Here is a 15,777-nt window from a genome sequence, read left to right as displayed (position 1 = left end):
ATCCGGACACTGCTGATTGCTCCCAATTTAATGGTTGAATTGCCTTCGTCCAAAGTTCCAATCAGCAATATTCCTAGAAAATAAAACGAAAAGATAATCAGCAACCAAACAACATAAGTGATAATAGTGACAACTGAATAAAACTGATTGCTTATGTCAAAAAATAATTATTTATAAGGAGATATTGGTCGTTATGGAAAATGCATTATTAAGTTATAGATCATCTTCCACGATTTCCCAATAACGCCCGTAACTATTCAATGTTTTAAGAAAATAGTTTTGAAAAACAATAAGATTAGATTCCTCAATCTACACCATAGATTTTATTTAAATTTAAACACTGAAATAATTTGATATATTTACTTAGTTGATCTGAAAATCGAAAGGGAGGCCAACAGGGCTGATTATTCACACACAAAAAAATCAAATTGATCATTATTCAGAAGCTCAGTCATTACAGAATTAGAAGAAACTGGTACTGATCACAGGTCCACGATGGATGTGGTAATTCGGCTGGGGTATAAACCCATGAAAGACGCCATTTTGTTCGGTCGAATCAAATCTGGGAGCTGAATAGATCAATGCATTGATATCTTATTTAGAAGAACTATAAGGAAGAAAATATCTATACTTATGGCGTTCGAATAAGGAAGGGTTGGCGAGCCCTGTGATATTATAACCACATCATAAAATATAACAACTCGAGTAACGGCCGCTTGAAATAGGCATATTTACAATTTTATTCTCCTTGGATTTTATTTAGAGGTTCACAATAGGTTATCACTAGTTGTGCAATATAATTAAGACCCAAAACAATTCAACTACATTTAGATAGGATATCTGGGTAAAATTGTCAGGTACCGAAAGATGTTTAAAAACAAGCACACATTGGTGGAAGATTTACTAATATTTAGTTTATATTTACAAGATGGCATGTACTTCAACATGGAAAAAGATCCGAATGAGTAAATAACTAACTGTAGCAACTGAATACAGTTCAATGTAATATGTTGCAGGAGATCTATCCTGCTAAACAATTGGCTGCAATTTGATCTAAAAGTTCTTGTATTTTTAAAAGACTTAGCAATCGAATTCACGGTGCGATGAAATCTGTTGAGCATGTTATTGCCTATAAATGACATATAGAAGAGAAATAAAATGCATCACAATCTAACCCAGAAATTCACAAGTTACTGCGAAGGCAAGATGCAATTTATCTTCCTGTTTCATTAAAGGGAATACATATGCTTTTCAACCGTTTACTTAAGTCTGTTTGCAGCATCAGCAAACAAAGAATAACACTCTATTTTGAAAGAAGTATCTCAATCGTTCACACACCCACGCAATTTGTGTTAGCAGGTTTTTGTTGATTGTGTCAGACAAAGATGTGCATCAAAACGCCCACGTTCCATATTTGTAATGCCCAATAAATATTTAATTTTTGAAGTTCTTGCCTTATGTACTTTATTTTCAGAGAAAATAGCGTAGTGCGAACATTAAGTGTCTGCTTTGTTAACAGGAGACAAGACAGTGCGCTTAATGTTTAAAGGCTAGAGGAGTCCTCACTAGGTCGTTTCGTATTTCAAGATTTGCTGTCGTAATATTAAAGTGCCAAAGTTTGTATTAGGTTCGGTTATTTATACGGAGACCTTAAATGCACGTTAGTTCGTATATTCGCTCGGATAGTATCATTGGAATTATACGTTCACAGTATTTTGATTTAAATCTGTGCAAGAAAAATCCTGGTCTCGTTTTGAATGCTGTACCAAAAATAAGGAACCATTTTCTATTCAGTTATTTATACTAGTCGGACTCCTTGCAGCTTTACCTCTGCATTCTAAGGCCGGTCAATTAAGTTATAAGCTCATGTAGTTCTTTCTGCAATTTCATGTATCATGGTGCCACTATAGCGAGGTCATGCCTTCCCAATTCAATCACAGTAACAAGTAATATCTTGACCCTGCATAAATGATGACGTTTATGGCATTTCTATTAATACAAAATATTGCACGTTTTCCAAATATTTGAAACATTTAGCCCTAAAGGAAGGGTGGGTTTTGTGTTTGTTGTTTCTAGTAATAACCAGCAGCTCTCCAGGAACACTTGAGTAAAGGATCACGTGGTAGCAAGATCAGTCATCACACTTCATGTTTATGTGAGCAACTGCCTGATATATTTACAGCCAATATTTCCGTTCATTTTGCAAAAGTGATGGCTGCAAAGGTACAATTGTAAATAAAAAGGAAAGCTCATTTGGAATTTGAAACAACGCACTAACAAACAGGGAGTTTTGCTGAAAGACTTGCAGCTCTGTCTGGATGCATAGCTGTCAGTGGGGTATTGTTAAGAGTTCATCAATCATGAAATCTGCACTTTTCCCTCGACAGCAGTTCCTCCCTCTTTAAAGCAAGCCAAGGCCAGCTGGGATCCCTCCAACAACCGCTGCCAAGGCGGACAAATGCAAAAGCGAATCACACACCAGTCTAATCACACCACAGACGATACCTCCTGTATGACTAACCTTCGAGAAATCTGGAGTCTAACTGCGACCCCTCGTTACTGCTCGTTAAAGAGGGTAAAACGTTTCAAGGGCACCAGAAATCTTGGCTCAGCTGAGAATGCTATGTGTGCTTAAATTATTGTCACGTATGACTGCATTTGTGGTATTGGGTCATTTACGTTAACCTTTTAAAACATGTCACTAATAGATGTGTTTTCATAGGAATCCCTAATGTATAAAACCTCGTACATTATATTTTATTTACAACCCCACTTTTGCTCTGGTCGATCCACAGACCAGTTAATGGAGAGCTAATCTAGTTGCTTGCACAGTAGGCCCAGTGCAATATCTATATTTTTTGAACGTACCTCTGCGCCGTTGCTCGACAACGGTTCAGCCCTATTTACGAATTTAGAACGGCTAACATCACCTCGCCCCAAAACAAATGCAGAAACGGCAGGCAGTTCAAAACAATCTTGACATTCGCGACCAGTTTTGAAAAATTGCAAAACAGCCCCGGTACTTTTCTCAACATTTGATTTTGAGTCCGATCCTGTCACTTGCAGAGATCGAAGGCCATCGTCATCCACCATCACTGACGACCACCACCCGCGCTTCTCCACCCCTAACCGTCCCCTAGGTCCCGGTCAACATGCTACAGGGCTAAAATAGAAACTGACCTAATGAAAAGCCAGGTTCTAAGCAGGATAGTGTGCAAAGCTTCACATATAGATAGTGCACAAATTGCTGCATTAAATAGCCCTAAGAAACTATAGGCTAATCCCAACGTCTATTTGGAAGACATTTGCCCCAGAATCTTTGGCCAGGTATTGCTAGCACAGCCAGGTCCAGTTTGCTCCAGATTCCTGATGATCTAACATATAAATTGATAAGGTTTTACTGATGTGAGTATAAGAAAGTATCGTGCTGTATAAATGCAGAAATACCTTCTGATTTGGGAATGGTTCCTCACTCTACTGCAATGACTCCACACATTCTGCTAAAGCAAGTCGGCAGTATTCTTTTGACCTATAAACAAGGCCATCTTCAATCATACCCCACCTCCAACAGTTTAAACCAGATCATCTACTTTTAGAGCTGATTGCACCTCGAAGAATAGTCGAGTGCTTACAAAAGTTATCACATATACGAGTCAGACACTGTCCATTCTTTTCGAAAACATTGTTAAGTGCGATGAACTTAAATCACTATTAAATTACTAAATAATCAGTTAAATTGCACGGAAGTATTGCGTGCAACTGTCAAAAGAAAACAATTTTCCAATCAACTTCTTTCATTAGTTCAACGTGGAACACATGAACTTCAGAAGAGGTTTTGGAAACTGGAGTGGGTTGATTTTGCATTTATAAATTCTACATAAGCAAACACAGCGGGAATTCATAAAGCGTTGTAATTTTCCGATTAGAAACTATAACGTGTTAAATTATGCAAGTTTGCATATGGAAAGAATCATCTCAAGGTCTTCTGTATTCGTTTAGTAATTTTATGTTCTACTGCTAGGCGTATTGTTTAGATTGCGATACTAGCAAAATGAACAGGTATTTCATGTACTTTACTATTCCAGGCAGTAGCTCAGTCAAGCGCCCATTAATGATTAATATCATATTTGGAAGGAGTTGATTACATACCAAATAGTTATAACAAAGTTTTATACTTTCTTCCAATTTCTAAGAAATCTAGCAAATAGGGCTCGATATTAGTCAATTGCGATTAAACAAAAACATAATTTGTGCAATGACCAATTATTCTTTTAATATATTGCTGTTAACACGTTATTCGAAAAAAAAGATATATAAGATTTATAATTCTGCACATATCTTTTAAAGTAAAAGCTGCAAAGGTATGTTAACAAAATGAGAAAAATGTGAAGTCAATGAGAATGCACGATGCATATGCTGAATGGTCTATGCAGGAATTTGGTCATTTGCAAATCCCATGGCAACTGTATGCTTTCAAAGCCTTTAAACTCACTTCCCCCTGAATTATACACAACACAGCTTTTCAAGATCAGATTAAAACTGCTGACCGCAAAATGAACGAGACAGGTTTTGATAAGATGCACCAGAACAACTCGAGCAACAGAAAAGCAACTGGAACGTCATTACTCAAACTCTCTCTAAGATTTAATTGCGAGGAAAGTAGAGTGCAAGCTCAAATTGATACCCACTTAAAAATAAAGCAGAAGGACAAGTGTTCACTCGTAGATACACGGACAGATAGATAGTGTTAATCAAAAAGATGGGCAAAACAGATATGTTATGGTGTAGGTAGATAGGTTTTACATTCCGAATGTGAAATACCGAATATATATATATATTTTCAGTCCTTTAAATGAGTGAAGAAACTTTTTTCAAACGACTCTAATTCTATGTTTTACCAAATGAATGAGTTAATGACACGGCACCTAACAAGCTGTTGATATGAATTAGACTGCACACTGCCCCTGGCGATTAAACAGAGCAAGTCATCATGTGCTAAATGCACTCACATCAACTGACTCTTGAGTTAGAGCTTCGTTAGTGAGTGTTCTGACAGGTAAATGACTGAATCAAATGCTATCACGGAAATATACAGGGAAAAATATTCAGAAACACATTAGCCAAACAATTTAAATATTTAGGTTTATTTGCAGATTTCCCGGAACACTTGCAAATGTTCAGATCCCCGGGGTCTCATTTGCCGGACATTGCATTTTGGCCTTAATGAAAGTGACATGTTGCAGTTCGTATGATTACACGATTTAACTTTATTCTGCAGCATGTCACAAAGGATGTATACACTAGGACAAATGACAATACAGGATGGGCGACAGCTAACACTGGGTGGTGAAATAAACAATTCAGTCATTAACACATCTTACCTTTTGTGTCAGTCCTTTTTCTTAAAAATATTGATTCCTGATGTAAATATATTTATGGTATTTTACAATGTTCAGTGTTATTAACGACAATTGACAGGCTGCCGATTCAAAATGAAGGAAGCTCTGTATTCTGCGTTCTCTAGTTGTTTAAACAGCGTTCAATGGGCCTGATGCTAGGATTTGTAAAGCCACAAGTACGCGAGATAGACAATTGTACTTCAGATCTCTATTCAACACTTCGAACTTTTAACGATGTCATAAACATGTCATTTAATGCAACTGTGTTCTTCAAGGACCTGATTATTATGTCAGTTACAATGATTTTATAGAGAAAATAGCACCTAACAAAAGAAACAAGGCCGTTTGCTGGCGGTGCATTCTAACTGTACACCAAGGGACAGAGCAATGCAATACCATAAACTCAACTTCAGAAACCAGTGAAACACTCATTTGCTTTTTTTTTCATGCTCTTTTCGTTCTTGTTTTCCCGGTGCTGTAACTATAGTAATTAATTCCTTGGAGCCAAGGTCATGCAATACCCTGTCACAATTGTACACAGCTTTAGTGATCGCTGTAACGTAAACTAGCCAAGTCTACTGACAGAAGACGGCGTGCTTTACTGTAAACGCCACGATCACACAACTGAAGCCTATCATTATTCTGCAGCGGTTACACTTCGCCCACACAAACGAGTGTCTTACCTTAGGACCGGCTATGGGAGATCGTCCGCTGTAAGGGTAAGGTTAGTGAACGCCTCTGCGGCCTGCGCTGATGATGTGATCTCAGTGGAAGTTGAGCATTGAAGAGTCCACTCCTCTCCGTGGATCAGCAAGGAACTACGGACGCCATGGCATCGCTCCGGCGACGGCTGCTCTGATTGGGTGGCTGGAACCACGTGCTTGCCTTGCTCTATATTAGGAATATTTACTTCCTTTGCGAAGGAAGTGAAAGATCTGCTATGGTGATCAGGGATAGACAGCAATCAGCTAGAGCTAAGCATCTAATTCTGCTGTAGCCCATCATTGGAAGAATGAACTCTTACTTAGAATACATTCCCAGTTCAGACATTCTGACGTTTTCTCCTAAGTTCTGTCACAGTAATTCTCCAGCAGTCTCCCTGCAGCAGTGCTCCGGACAAGGTCGGTATGTTTCAACTGAGTCAGTAGACGATCCATCTCCCACCCAACATCACCTTCATCAGTCGATGCCTGCTACTCTCGAACATTCCTATGACTCCTCTCCATCTGCAGATATTCACTTCTTACCTCAGAGTAACGTCGCCTATGACTTTCCTTATGCTGTTAACCAGGATCAGGATGACACTGGGGAAATGCTCCCATACATCACCTCTGTTTACTCAGGAAGCGCGTCTTTTCCGCTCACTGCGCGCCAACACGAATACAACAATGTCTTTGTTGAGCAGGAAACACATCAAACCTATGGCAAGGAGTTCCAAAACTCTTACCCTGTATATGATCAGAGTCTATCGACGTCTCAGAGCAGCTACCAAAGGTCGGAATCTCCCACAGGGCGGAGGATCACTGCAGCAAATACCTTTGAGTGGATGAAAGTGAAGCGAAATCCTCCAAAAACAGGTCAGTAATCTTGCAAACTTAGAACTGAAGGTGCAAACTAAATCTATACGCCTTCTAAAGCTCTCCAAACAGCAACTTTGTATTAATCCTTTCATAGACAGAAACTCGCAACGTTAATAAGTGACCTGCAAGTGTAAAGTACTGTTTAAATAATTTCACCCAATGTCTTTCCATTCCCAATTATATGATCCCTATTAAATGTGTTTGGCCAATAACATGGATAATATCGATGCCACTTTCAGGGTGTGTATGGGAGTAATACTGTGAGGAGAATGAGCTAACCAACTTCTCTGTGCACTCCCAACAGAAGATAATGCCTAACTCTTGTGTGCCTTTTTGTAGCTAAAGCAACTGACTATGGGATCCCCAGCCCACCCAGCACCGCCCGTACAAACTTTACCACCAAACAGTTGACGGAACTGGAGAAGGAATTTCATTTTAATAAATACTTGACACGAGCCAGACGGGTGGAAATAGCGAACGTACTACAACTTAGTGAAACCCAGGTGAAGATCTGGTTCCAGAACAGGAGGATGAAACAAAAGAAAAGGGAGAGAGAAGGCTTTCTTGCCAATTTGGCTGCTGTGAACTCTACTCAGGATTCACCTTCTACAGAAAGTTCGGATAAATCGGACACTATCTCTCCCTTGCCTTCCCCATCAACAAAGAGTTCATCAGAAAATCTAAACTTTGTTGAACCGAAGCAAATGCTTTCAGGAATTGGGCCTTAACTTTCAACATATTTTTGGCCGAAAATGATGGAATCATTAAGCACCTGACCAAAGTTTTCACCTTTATTCTATTACAATACCGGCAGGTGATGCAGACTGGGTTGTTTGCATGTAATGGTTTGAGGTGACTAAGGTCTGTAAAAATATTAAACTAAACTCAAGGGTTTGGCCAAAGTTTTCACTTTGACATGCAATGTGTATCAACACAAATGGCATTAACAGTTACGTGCAAAGGCGGAACACAATCTGTCACTCAACTAGTGTGAAAAGACTTTCTTTCCTTAATACGTTTGCACAAGCATTAAGTCAGCCTTTATAAAGTCTGAAGAAAAGCAAGGCTCCCCACAATGCACCAGGTTTCCCCTATATACTGCCTTGCTGAGACTTCTACTTGCGCAAAGGAAATTGTTTACATGTACTGTATTTTATATTGATTTATGTGTGATGACATTGACGAATGTAATGTAGCATGTTCGACATAGCTCCTCAATGAGAGGAGTTTGCACAATTATGCCTCAGGTTGAAAGGTTGCGGATGCTGCAATGTAACACTGTGCCTATCTAGCATTCTTTCACTGGTAAATATGTTACTTAGCTACTCTACCTCTGTGTTACTTACCATTGTGTATTAAAGACTGGTTATGTTGTATTCAGCTGTATAATGATCTAATTTAAAGCTTTTAATTTAATCTCTCAAATGTTTGCCAGTTTCAGTAATTCTGATTGTACGATATAATGTCCAATGGTAAGAATGTGTAAAAGCGTGGAATAAAATATATCAGAATATATGAATCACTCGAAAATCTATCGCATTTTCTGTACAGAAATTGGACTCAGGAGTTTGGTCAGGATATTTGCTTTGATCTGGAACGTGGATCAAGACACATTTATCAGTGCAGTGCAAAGGTGAACCAAAGTGGTTGAGTCAACCAGTGTAAAATCAGTTTCATAGACTGGTGCAGAAGACAAGCAAGAAGGACACTTGCTGTTTTCGGTTTACTCTTGATTATTCTCTATCATTTTAGTTCAATCAACAATAATCTTATGATTCTGTGATTTTATGATTTCTGTCATCAAAGTACAGTTGATTGTCTGAAGTCGAAATGAGGGACTTCAATTTTTATCTTTTATTGTCATTTTTTGTTACTACAGTTAAATCAAGAATAATGTTTGAAGAACATACTCAGCGTCAGGTCTCCTCTCCGAATCCAGGAAGAATGGGTCTTTGCATTATTAACAAGTTATAATGAGTCCATTTGGAATACACATCTTTACTCAGCAACTTTCTACAAAATGATCGATACGAGAGGGAAAACATTCATTCAGCTTCCTAATCAATTGAACAAAAGATGTTCATATTAGAGAGGAGTGTGCTCAGTGTTGAATTGTTTTGCAACTATAGCTAGCGAGCTAAATCTTAAACATAACGCACAGTTTGGGGTATAAACATGAAGTATTATTGGCCTTGGACAAGGAATGAATCGCACTGTGATGGTGTTGCAATTGACTTTAGGAAACACATGAGAATCTACATAATTCCATAAAGACAACCAAAATACACCAACGGCTGTTCACTCATAAACATCGCGATTATACAATGTGTCAAAATTGTAATACCAGTTAAAAATGACTTCCCAAATTAAAACTATAACAGTTGTGTTTGAATGATCATTCCTTCTGGTGATTTGCAATATTGCAATAATATCCCTAGTTTACAAGCTAACTGAGAGCTGAACGTGGTGATTTTTGTACTGATTTAAGACTTGAGTAATGTTGAATTTAGCACGGCGATTTAATCAGCCAAATGAACTTTTGTTTCACATCACCCTGGTTGTTTAGTTCTTGCTTATAATAGTAATATAACAATTTCACGCAAACATTTGTTGAGTAAATGGCTGTGAAAAGAAATGGCAAAAGACCATATTTGTAAAGTATTTAATGAGTTCGGGATTCCTCAAAGTGGTCTGCAGTTAGACAGCAGAATAAAACGAAAAAAGTCAACCATGTTTTAAAATATGTAGATTGCGTAAAAACGAGCTTTACATAGCATCGTTATGAACAATATAAATAAAATATATATCTTCAGGCTACTCGTTGTTTACAAAAAACATTCTTTTTGCAAGGCAGGGAAAGGGCACCACTAACGATAGAAGACGAACCGCTTGAATCTTGATAATCTCTTGGGTTTAGACGTTTGCTTTTCTGCTTTTATGTATCACTACAAACTGGAGAATCACAACGCAGAATGTCAGTACATATTTCAGATCAACTACAGGTTGTAGAACTCACCAAAGGAGAGCAACTCAAATGATCATGCCGATATTTTACTCTCAAACGTTTGGGCCATTTGGTCCTAACAACTTAGTGTTAATTACTGTTCCTCTAAAACAACACACAGCACTCGCCGAGAAGCGGTATTTCAAAGAATTGCTGAAGTCGTAAAATTTACAATGGTCTCCTTGGGAATCAGCTCGGACATCTTTGATATGGAATCCACGATTCTTTGATGGTGGCGTGCAGAGGACAAACGTACTCCACTGTGCCTAGAGAGAGAAAGAAGTGTTTTATTTAAAACCTAATTGCTCATGATGTTTATTTTGTTTTTCGATAGTGACACATACTTCACGCAAGCCAGGAGACCGGTTTAAAAATTGGACATTTTCGAGAGTATGAATAAGTAATGCTAGGTTACGCCTTGGGAAATGGCACATCCTGGTGCGATTGCATGTTATAAACTTGCAGGTCTTTTGTCTTGTCCCTTGCTGTTAGGCGCCTATTGTTCGCTTTTATGTTATCATACCTCTGATCCCAGTAGTGATTATTCCCCAAAGCCCCTGAAGACGTGGGGGGATGCCAGCGATTTTATTATCACAATACAAAAACTGTTCGTTAACTGCGACTGTATTGTAAGGGTCACAATAGTCGTTTGCACTTGTTTGATATCCAGTTTTACTTCTGCCCTGAGCGGAAGGACTCTTCAATATTTACTCTGCCTGAAAGGGGTTGTGGAAGGGTGAACCATAGCAGGCATCCCACCGATCCCACCCCCAAGCACCAGGTTCACTGAAAGTTCATGAGAGAAACCAAAACCATTAGATCGATCCTTAGTCTCCTGCCATTTCTATTGAGATCAACATATTAGTAAAAATGTTTCAGTACCAGGCATGAAATAACCGTACGAGTTTTCCCCAACAATTGGCTTTAAATGTTTGAAGTCATAAATTAAGGCAATACACACATCTTGTGTTCAGATGGTATTAAAGTTCAAAGTTCATTGTAGCACTGCATGCATGAATATTTAATGTTTCTTTATGATTGACGAACAATTAATATGCCACAAAAGTCTACGCTGTTCATGGCAAATAATAAGGACGCGCCACTTATGGGTATTCGCTGATACCCGTTATTTAGTTTTATTCGTTCTTTATAACATTTTTTTTCTCTAAAGCTTACATATTTAAAGATTAACTAAGTTGGTTGATAGATCACTTCTACGTTTTCTTTTTGGAATTAAAAAAAACATATATGATATGTGTTGGAGCAGGAAACATATCCTTTTTGTTTGACTCCAGTGACATTTTTACCCAGTGTCGCATAGAAAGCATGCTGCAGAAAATGAAGTTCTACCCTCCAGACTGCAAAAGCATTCGTAAAATCATTCGATAGCAGAATTCTCCGTTTTGTTTAAAATGCAGCTGTTTACCCGAGAAATCTCCAACGAATTTCACCATTAGTTGGGCCTTTCGAGTGCGACTAGAGCAGGCTTCCAGCTTGTTCGAATAGGCCGTTATGATGCAGAGTGGTAGCGTTTCATTGGCTCTCCCCTGATTTAACACGCGGGCTTATCCACATGCTGAATGTCGACGAGTAACGTTTGTCTCCTGTTTATTTTGTTATTTATTTACATTGTAGCTGTCACCGGATTAAGGCACTCTTTGAATAATTAGTTATTGCATCGTGTTCCCCAGTGAGCATTTCCACGTACATTCACATTAAGTAAATTCAGAAGACCGGAAATTCAACTTGACACAAAATCAAATCACAAACTAGTAAGTGTTCGAGAAGTTATGTAATTAAATAGGTTAAAAACTTACGTATACGCTTTCGATCGTTATAACAAACTGAGAAATTCCAATCCCACCAATTCCGCGTTACCTATGACACCAGTCTGTAGGTTACAGTTGATAACAAGACGGAATGAAAGCATTTCCTTATCTTGTCTTACATCATACAAATGTATCGAATCGCAGTGCCTAGTACGGTGTTAGTTCACGGTTATACAACGTAAAAGATGCAACGAGAACTGCTCTTGATACGACGCTTGTTATCACCGATCATTCCCTTTTTCAACACAGTAGTCTCCTTGTGTTTATAATAGAACTGACAACGGAACTTACATATTGACACCACCAACATGTTGTGGTTCGTGTATTTATTGGTTTTACAATGACTAGATTGACAATTATCCAATTTCAATGTTTCCAGACCATTTCAGTTAATTTAACAATTTGCTTTCGACTTGCAGCTCCGTCTTTGGCATCTCTTCCTCAAGTAAAAAATGTCAACCAGTAAGTAGCTAGGAGTGAACTTTCACCAATTAGCTCGATATCAATTAATTTCAAATGAAGTTGTGCCAGACTTAAGCCAGTTAAGTTTTTGAAATAGAGATTCTGCAAGCAGAACGTGTCCTCAATCTATCCTTGATCAGGAAAATCAGAAATCCGATGCTGCACATTGTCACATTAACGCTGTTCCTTATACCATTCTCGTACGTGTTTCTTCAAGTCACTCCATTTCACCCTTTGAAACATGCGTTCGTATCCATGGGACTTGCTAGTGGCAAGAAACATCCCATGACATGGTGTATAGTTTGCGTTGAGAATTGGGTTAGAAGTGGACTTTGCTCGCTCTGCAAATGGTTGCTAAAAAAAAATCTATCGCCATTCCTTCTGGTCGTCGGCTATTAAATTTTAGATTCGTTCTACAGACATTAACCGCTAAGAAAATGACTAGTTAATCTGTCAGGACTGTGACAAGCTTCATTTGTTATCCGCTGGTTGCGTTGTAGCAAGAGTTAATTGCAGTATCTGCTGTTGCTGGGATTAGTTAAAATGTGATTCGGTATGACCAGAAATGGTACAGTAAAAATGAACATCTCGTATTAAAATTGAAAGTAGTTCAACCTAAAGGCGTGTACGAACAAACACAGTCCTGACTGAGCAGAATCTGTTAACTCTGGTTAAAGACTGATGCCAATGATAAACTAAATGAGCCATTGTGTCAAATCAGCATATTTAATAATTAATTAAATCCGATAAATCTGAAGAACATAGAACATATAACAGAGTAGAAACGCTGATTAGTATTCTAAACTTGCGGAAGTTAGTAAGTAATGCTTGGGAGAGTAGTTATATTCAGTGCAAACACTTTCTACAGGAAGTGCTTGGATTTTATAAAGCGAAGGAGTAATATTTTGAATCAAGTACATTGCAATCAGTATGGATTAATCTAAATGTGACCTGCATCAATGAGTGCATCTTAAGTATGTTGCTCCCAGCAATCAGCGAAATGCCTGCTAAACACAAAATAATAAGCTTCACATTCCCATTCTCCTTTTGCAGAGACGAATGTTTTAAACTTCGATATGCCAGCGGCTTGGCGACACAAACCTCTTGATCAATATGCTTTACAAAGTCGTCAGAAAATCACTGTATGCCTTGTATATGATAAAAAATTTCAAACCTTTATTTAACAGGAAGTCATAAGCGTAGGTTACAAAGCCTCTGCGTGATCTTTGCAGATTTTAAAAGTTATGAAATAATGGGAATTTCTTACGTGATCCAACCTAATAGAACCATAGTGAAATTCGACCATAGTACTGCAAGAGACACTGCCCTTCGTCTAATCTCTGGCCTGTTCTGAGTTCCACCAAAATGCCCGAGTGCACCGTTAAAACTGTAAGATGATTCCGGGAACAATCATGAGCGAAATGATTGTTCAGAGTCGAAAATAAATTTTTTTTTTGAGTAAAGGGAGTGAACAGTATCCGATCTATTTGGCATTTTATAAACAGATTTAAATTAGCTTCCTTGTCTCCTTTCTGTGCAAGTAATCGCGAACGTTTGCTTGTTTGAATAATCATAATACAATTCACTTCCAAACTGATAGACATGAAAGAAACAATTACTTGTAGTTACTCGATTCCCATTTGAGGTCTACAAATTATTTTGAATTATGTACTTAGTACTAAGTGAGGTGTTACCTCAACTACAATACAAGCAGTCTTAGATAATCCATAATTCTGGTCACTGTCACCGGTCTTTCGTTTCTGAGTCATATTAAAATAAAATAACCAAGATGCATCAACTTGTCAATTCATATTCCAAACATCGTATATTCCGTGAAACCTGTAAAATTATGTGGGGTGTGTAGATTCAGTTGATTAGGCACTGACCTCTGGCACCTTAACTCAAATTCAGTGCTGACAGATTAGTGGGCTTGGAAGGGCCACTGCTAAAGAGTTTGGGCACTCTATATTCAATATCCAGTTGGCATAATCTGCGGCACCAAACTGTCTCTAATTCGGCACTAACTGGCAGCTCACTAAGAGCGGCCATGTACGTCGTGTGGAAAGTGGAGAAACGTGCATGTCGCTGTGACAAAGCGTGATATCGAGATCAAATAAAGCTAAGCTTTCTATACGACCTGGAAGTGTTTGAGATAATACCGGATGCCTAAAGTGGAAACAATTTAATCCCCAAAGTAAATATAGATTTTAAGAAGTATTTGTATCGGGTCCAGATTTATAATATGACTGTTAATTACTATTGTAAAGGTAATGTGCCGTAACTGACGTTTTTTTTGTTGTTCATAACCACTTCGCAGTTTCTTACAATTTAGTGGTCACGGAAAAACAGCCACGCTACACAGCAGAACACAAGAATCAAGAGGATGCCATTCTGCCCATAGTATCCGCCCGGCTTGCAGTATGAGGCCAATAACAGTATTCCAACTGTAATCAGCGTTTTGAACAATGTTTGCACCGATAGTTCAATCGTTCATTTCATATTATGCATAAATTATATCGAAGATGATTTAGCTTAGGCATATTTTTGTGGAAGAAAAGTCACTGGATAATTCTGGCTAAGTTTCCATTTTATACCACAATGAGCTGGTTTGCTAAATTTTTAAATTGTACAATAGTTGGGGAGATTCTTTTTTAAACGCATGAGGCCTGTTTTAAATTGATTATTGCGAAATCATAGCATTAACAACAAAAAGGTTCGTTACAGAATTGTGCGGCTGCTTTTTTGGCAATAAATTTCTGTTATATTAAGCAAGGCGTCAGGATGCAATTAGTTAATGCCACATTAAATCACATTCTTTCACCAGGATTCATCGGTGACTGGCCGTGATGACTCCCCGGTATTGTTGCAGTTACAGGAATGCTTACGTGTATATGAGGAAGCGGCCCATAGGGTTACAGCAATGGAATTGGATGAAGGTAGGTTGGCCCACTGCTTAGTCGAAAGCTCTCCTGCAACTGTATCTCTAACCGTGGTCATGCATCTTTCATTACAACGGAATCGTGTGGCTTACTTATTCGTTAAAACAAGATACATACAAATATCTTGGTCGACGTTTAAACATTATGTTCCTGTTACCAAATAAATTATACATTTAATTCAGTATTGGAGACAGAAGAATTATGGTTTAAAACTCGCTGCAGGACATCTGAGCGTATAACACAGGCTGCAGCACGAACATAAGAGTTAGGCTGCTTTTATTTCCGAGATGTTCAACTAAACGTTAGGTATCCTCTCAGATATACCCAAAACGTCCCACGGCACATCTCAAGGAAGAGTTGGGGAGGTCTCCAGTATTTGGCTAATACTTATTAACCAACAGCACTAAAAACAGACATGTGGAGGCCGAACAGAAAGCCACATGATCTGGCTGCTCTTCCTGGGATCTTGCCGTGCGCCAATTAATTGCTGCCTTTCCCAACATCACAGCAATGCCAACAAGTTATTTAACTGCGCAGCACTTTGAGAAACCCTGAGCTCAGGAA

At 38.4% G+C, this 15,777-nt stretch overlaps 1 protein-coding gene across 1 annotated transcript; it reads left to right on the top strand.

Moving 5' to 3' along the window:
- Nucleotides 1–6,331: 6,331 nt before the first annotated feature.
- On the top strand, nucleotides 6,332–8,349 carry LOC109919864 (homeobox protein Hox-A1-like). Its single transcript, XM_020519921.2, has 2 exons — nucleotides 6,332–6,976; nucleotides 7,319–8,349. The coding sequence occupies exons 1-2, from the start codon at nucleotides 6,412–6,414 to the stop codon at nucleotides 7,705–7,707; spliced, it is 954 nt and encodes a 317-aa protein (XP_020375510.1). The 5' UTR covers nucleotides 6,332–6,411; the 3' UTR covers nucleotides 7,708–8,349.
- The last annotated feature ends 7,428 nt before the right edge of the window (nucleotides 8,350–15,777 follow it).

Source organism: Rhincodon typus, chromosome 7, assembly GCF_021869965.1.
Source record: "Rhincodon typus isolate 14 chromosome 7, sRhiTyp1.1, whole genome shotgun sequence".
Classification (NCBI taxonomy): Eukaryota; Metazoa; Chordata; class Chondrichthyes; order Orectolobiformes; family Rhincodontidae; genus Rhincodon; species Rhincodon typus.
This window is presented reverse-complemented; position numbering and strand designations above follow the sequence as displayed.

Bases quoted from the DNA above. Each gene is read 5' to 3' on its own strand.
- LOC109919864 (XM_020519921.2), top strand. From the start codon at position 6,412: ATGAACTCTTACTTAGAATACATTCCCAGTTCAGACATTCTGACGTTT. The intron at 6,977-7,318 runs GTCAGTAATCTT...GCCTTTTTGTAG, and splicing joins GCGAAATCCTCCAAAAACAG to CTAAAGCAACTGACTATGGG.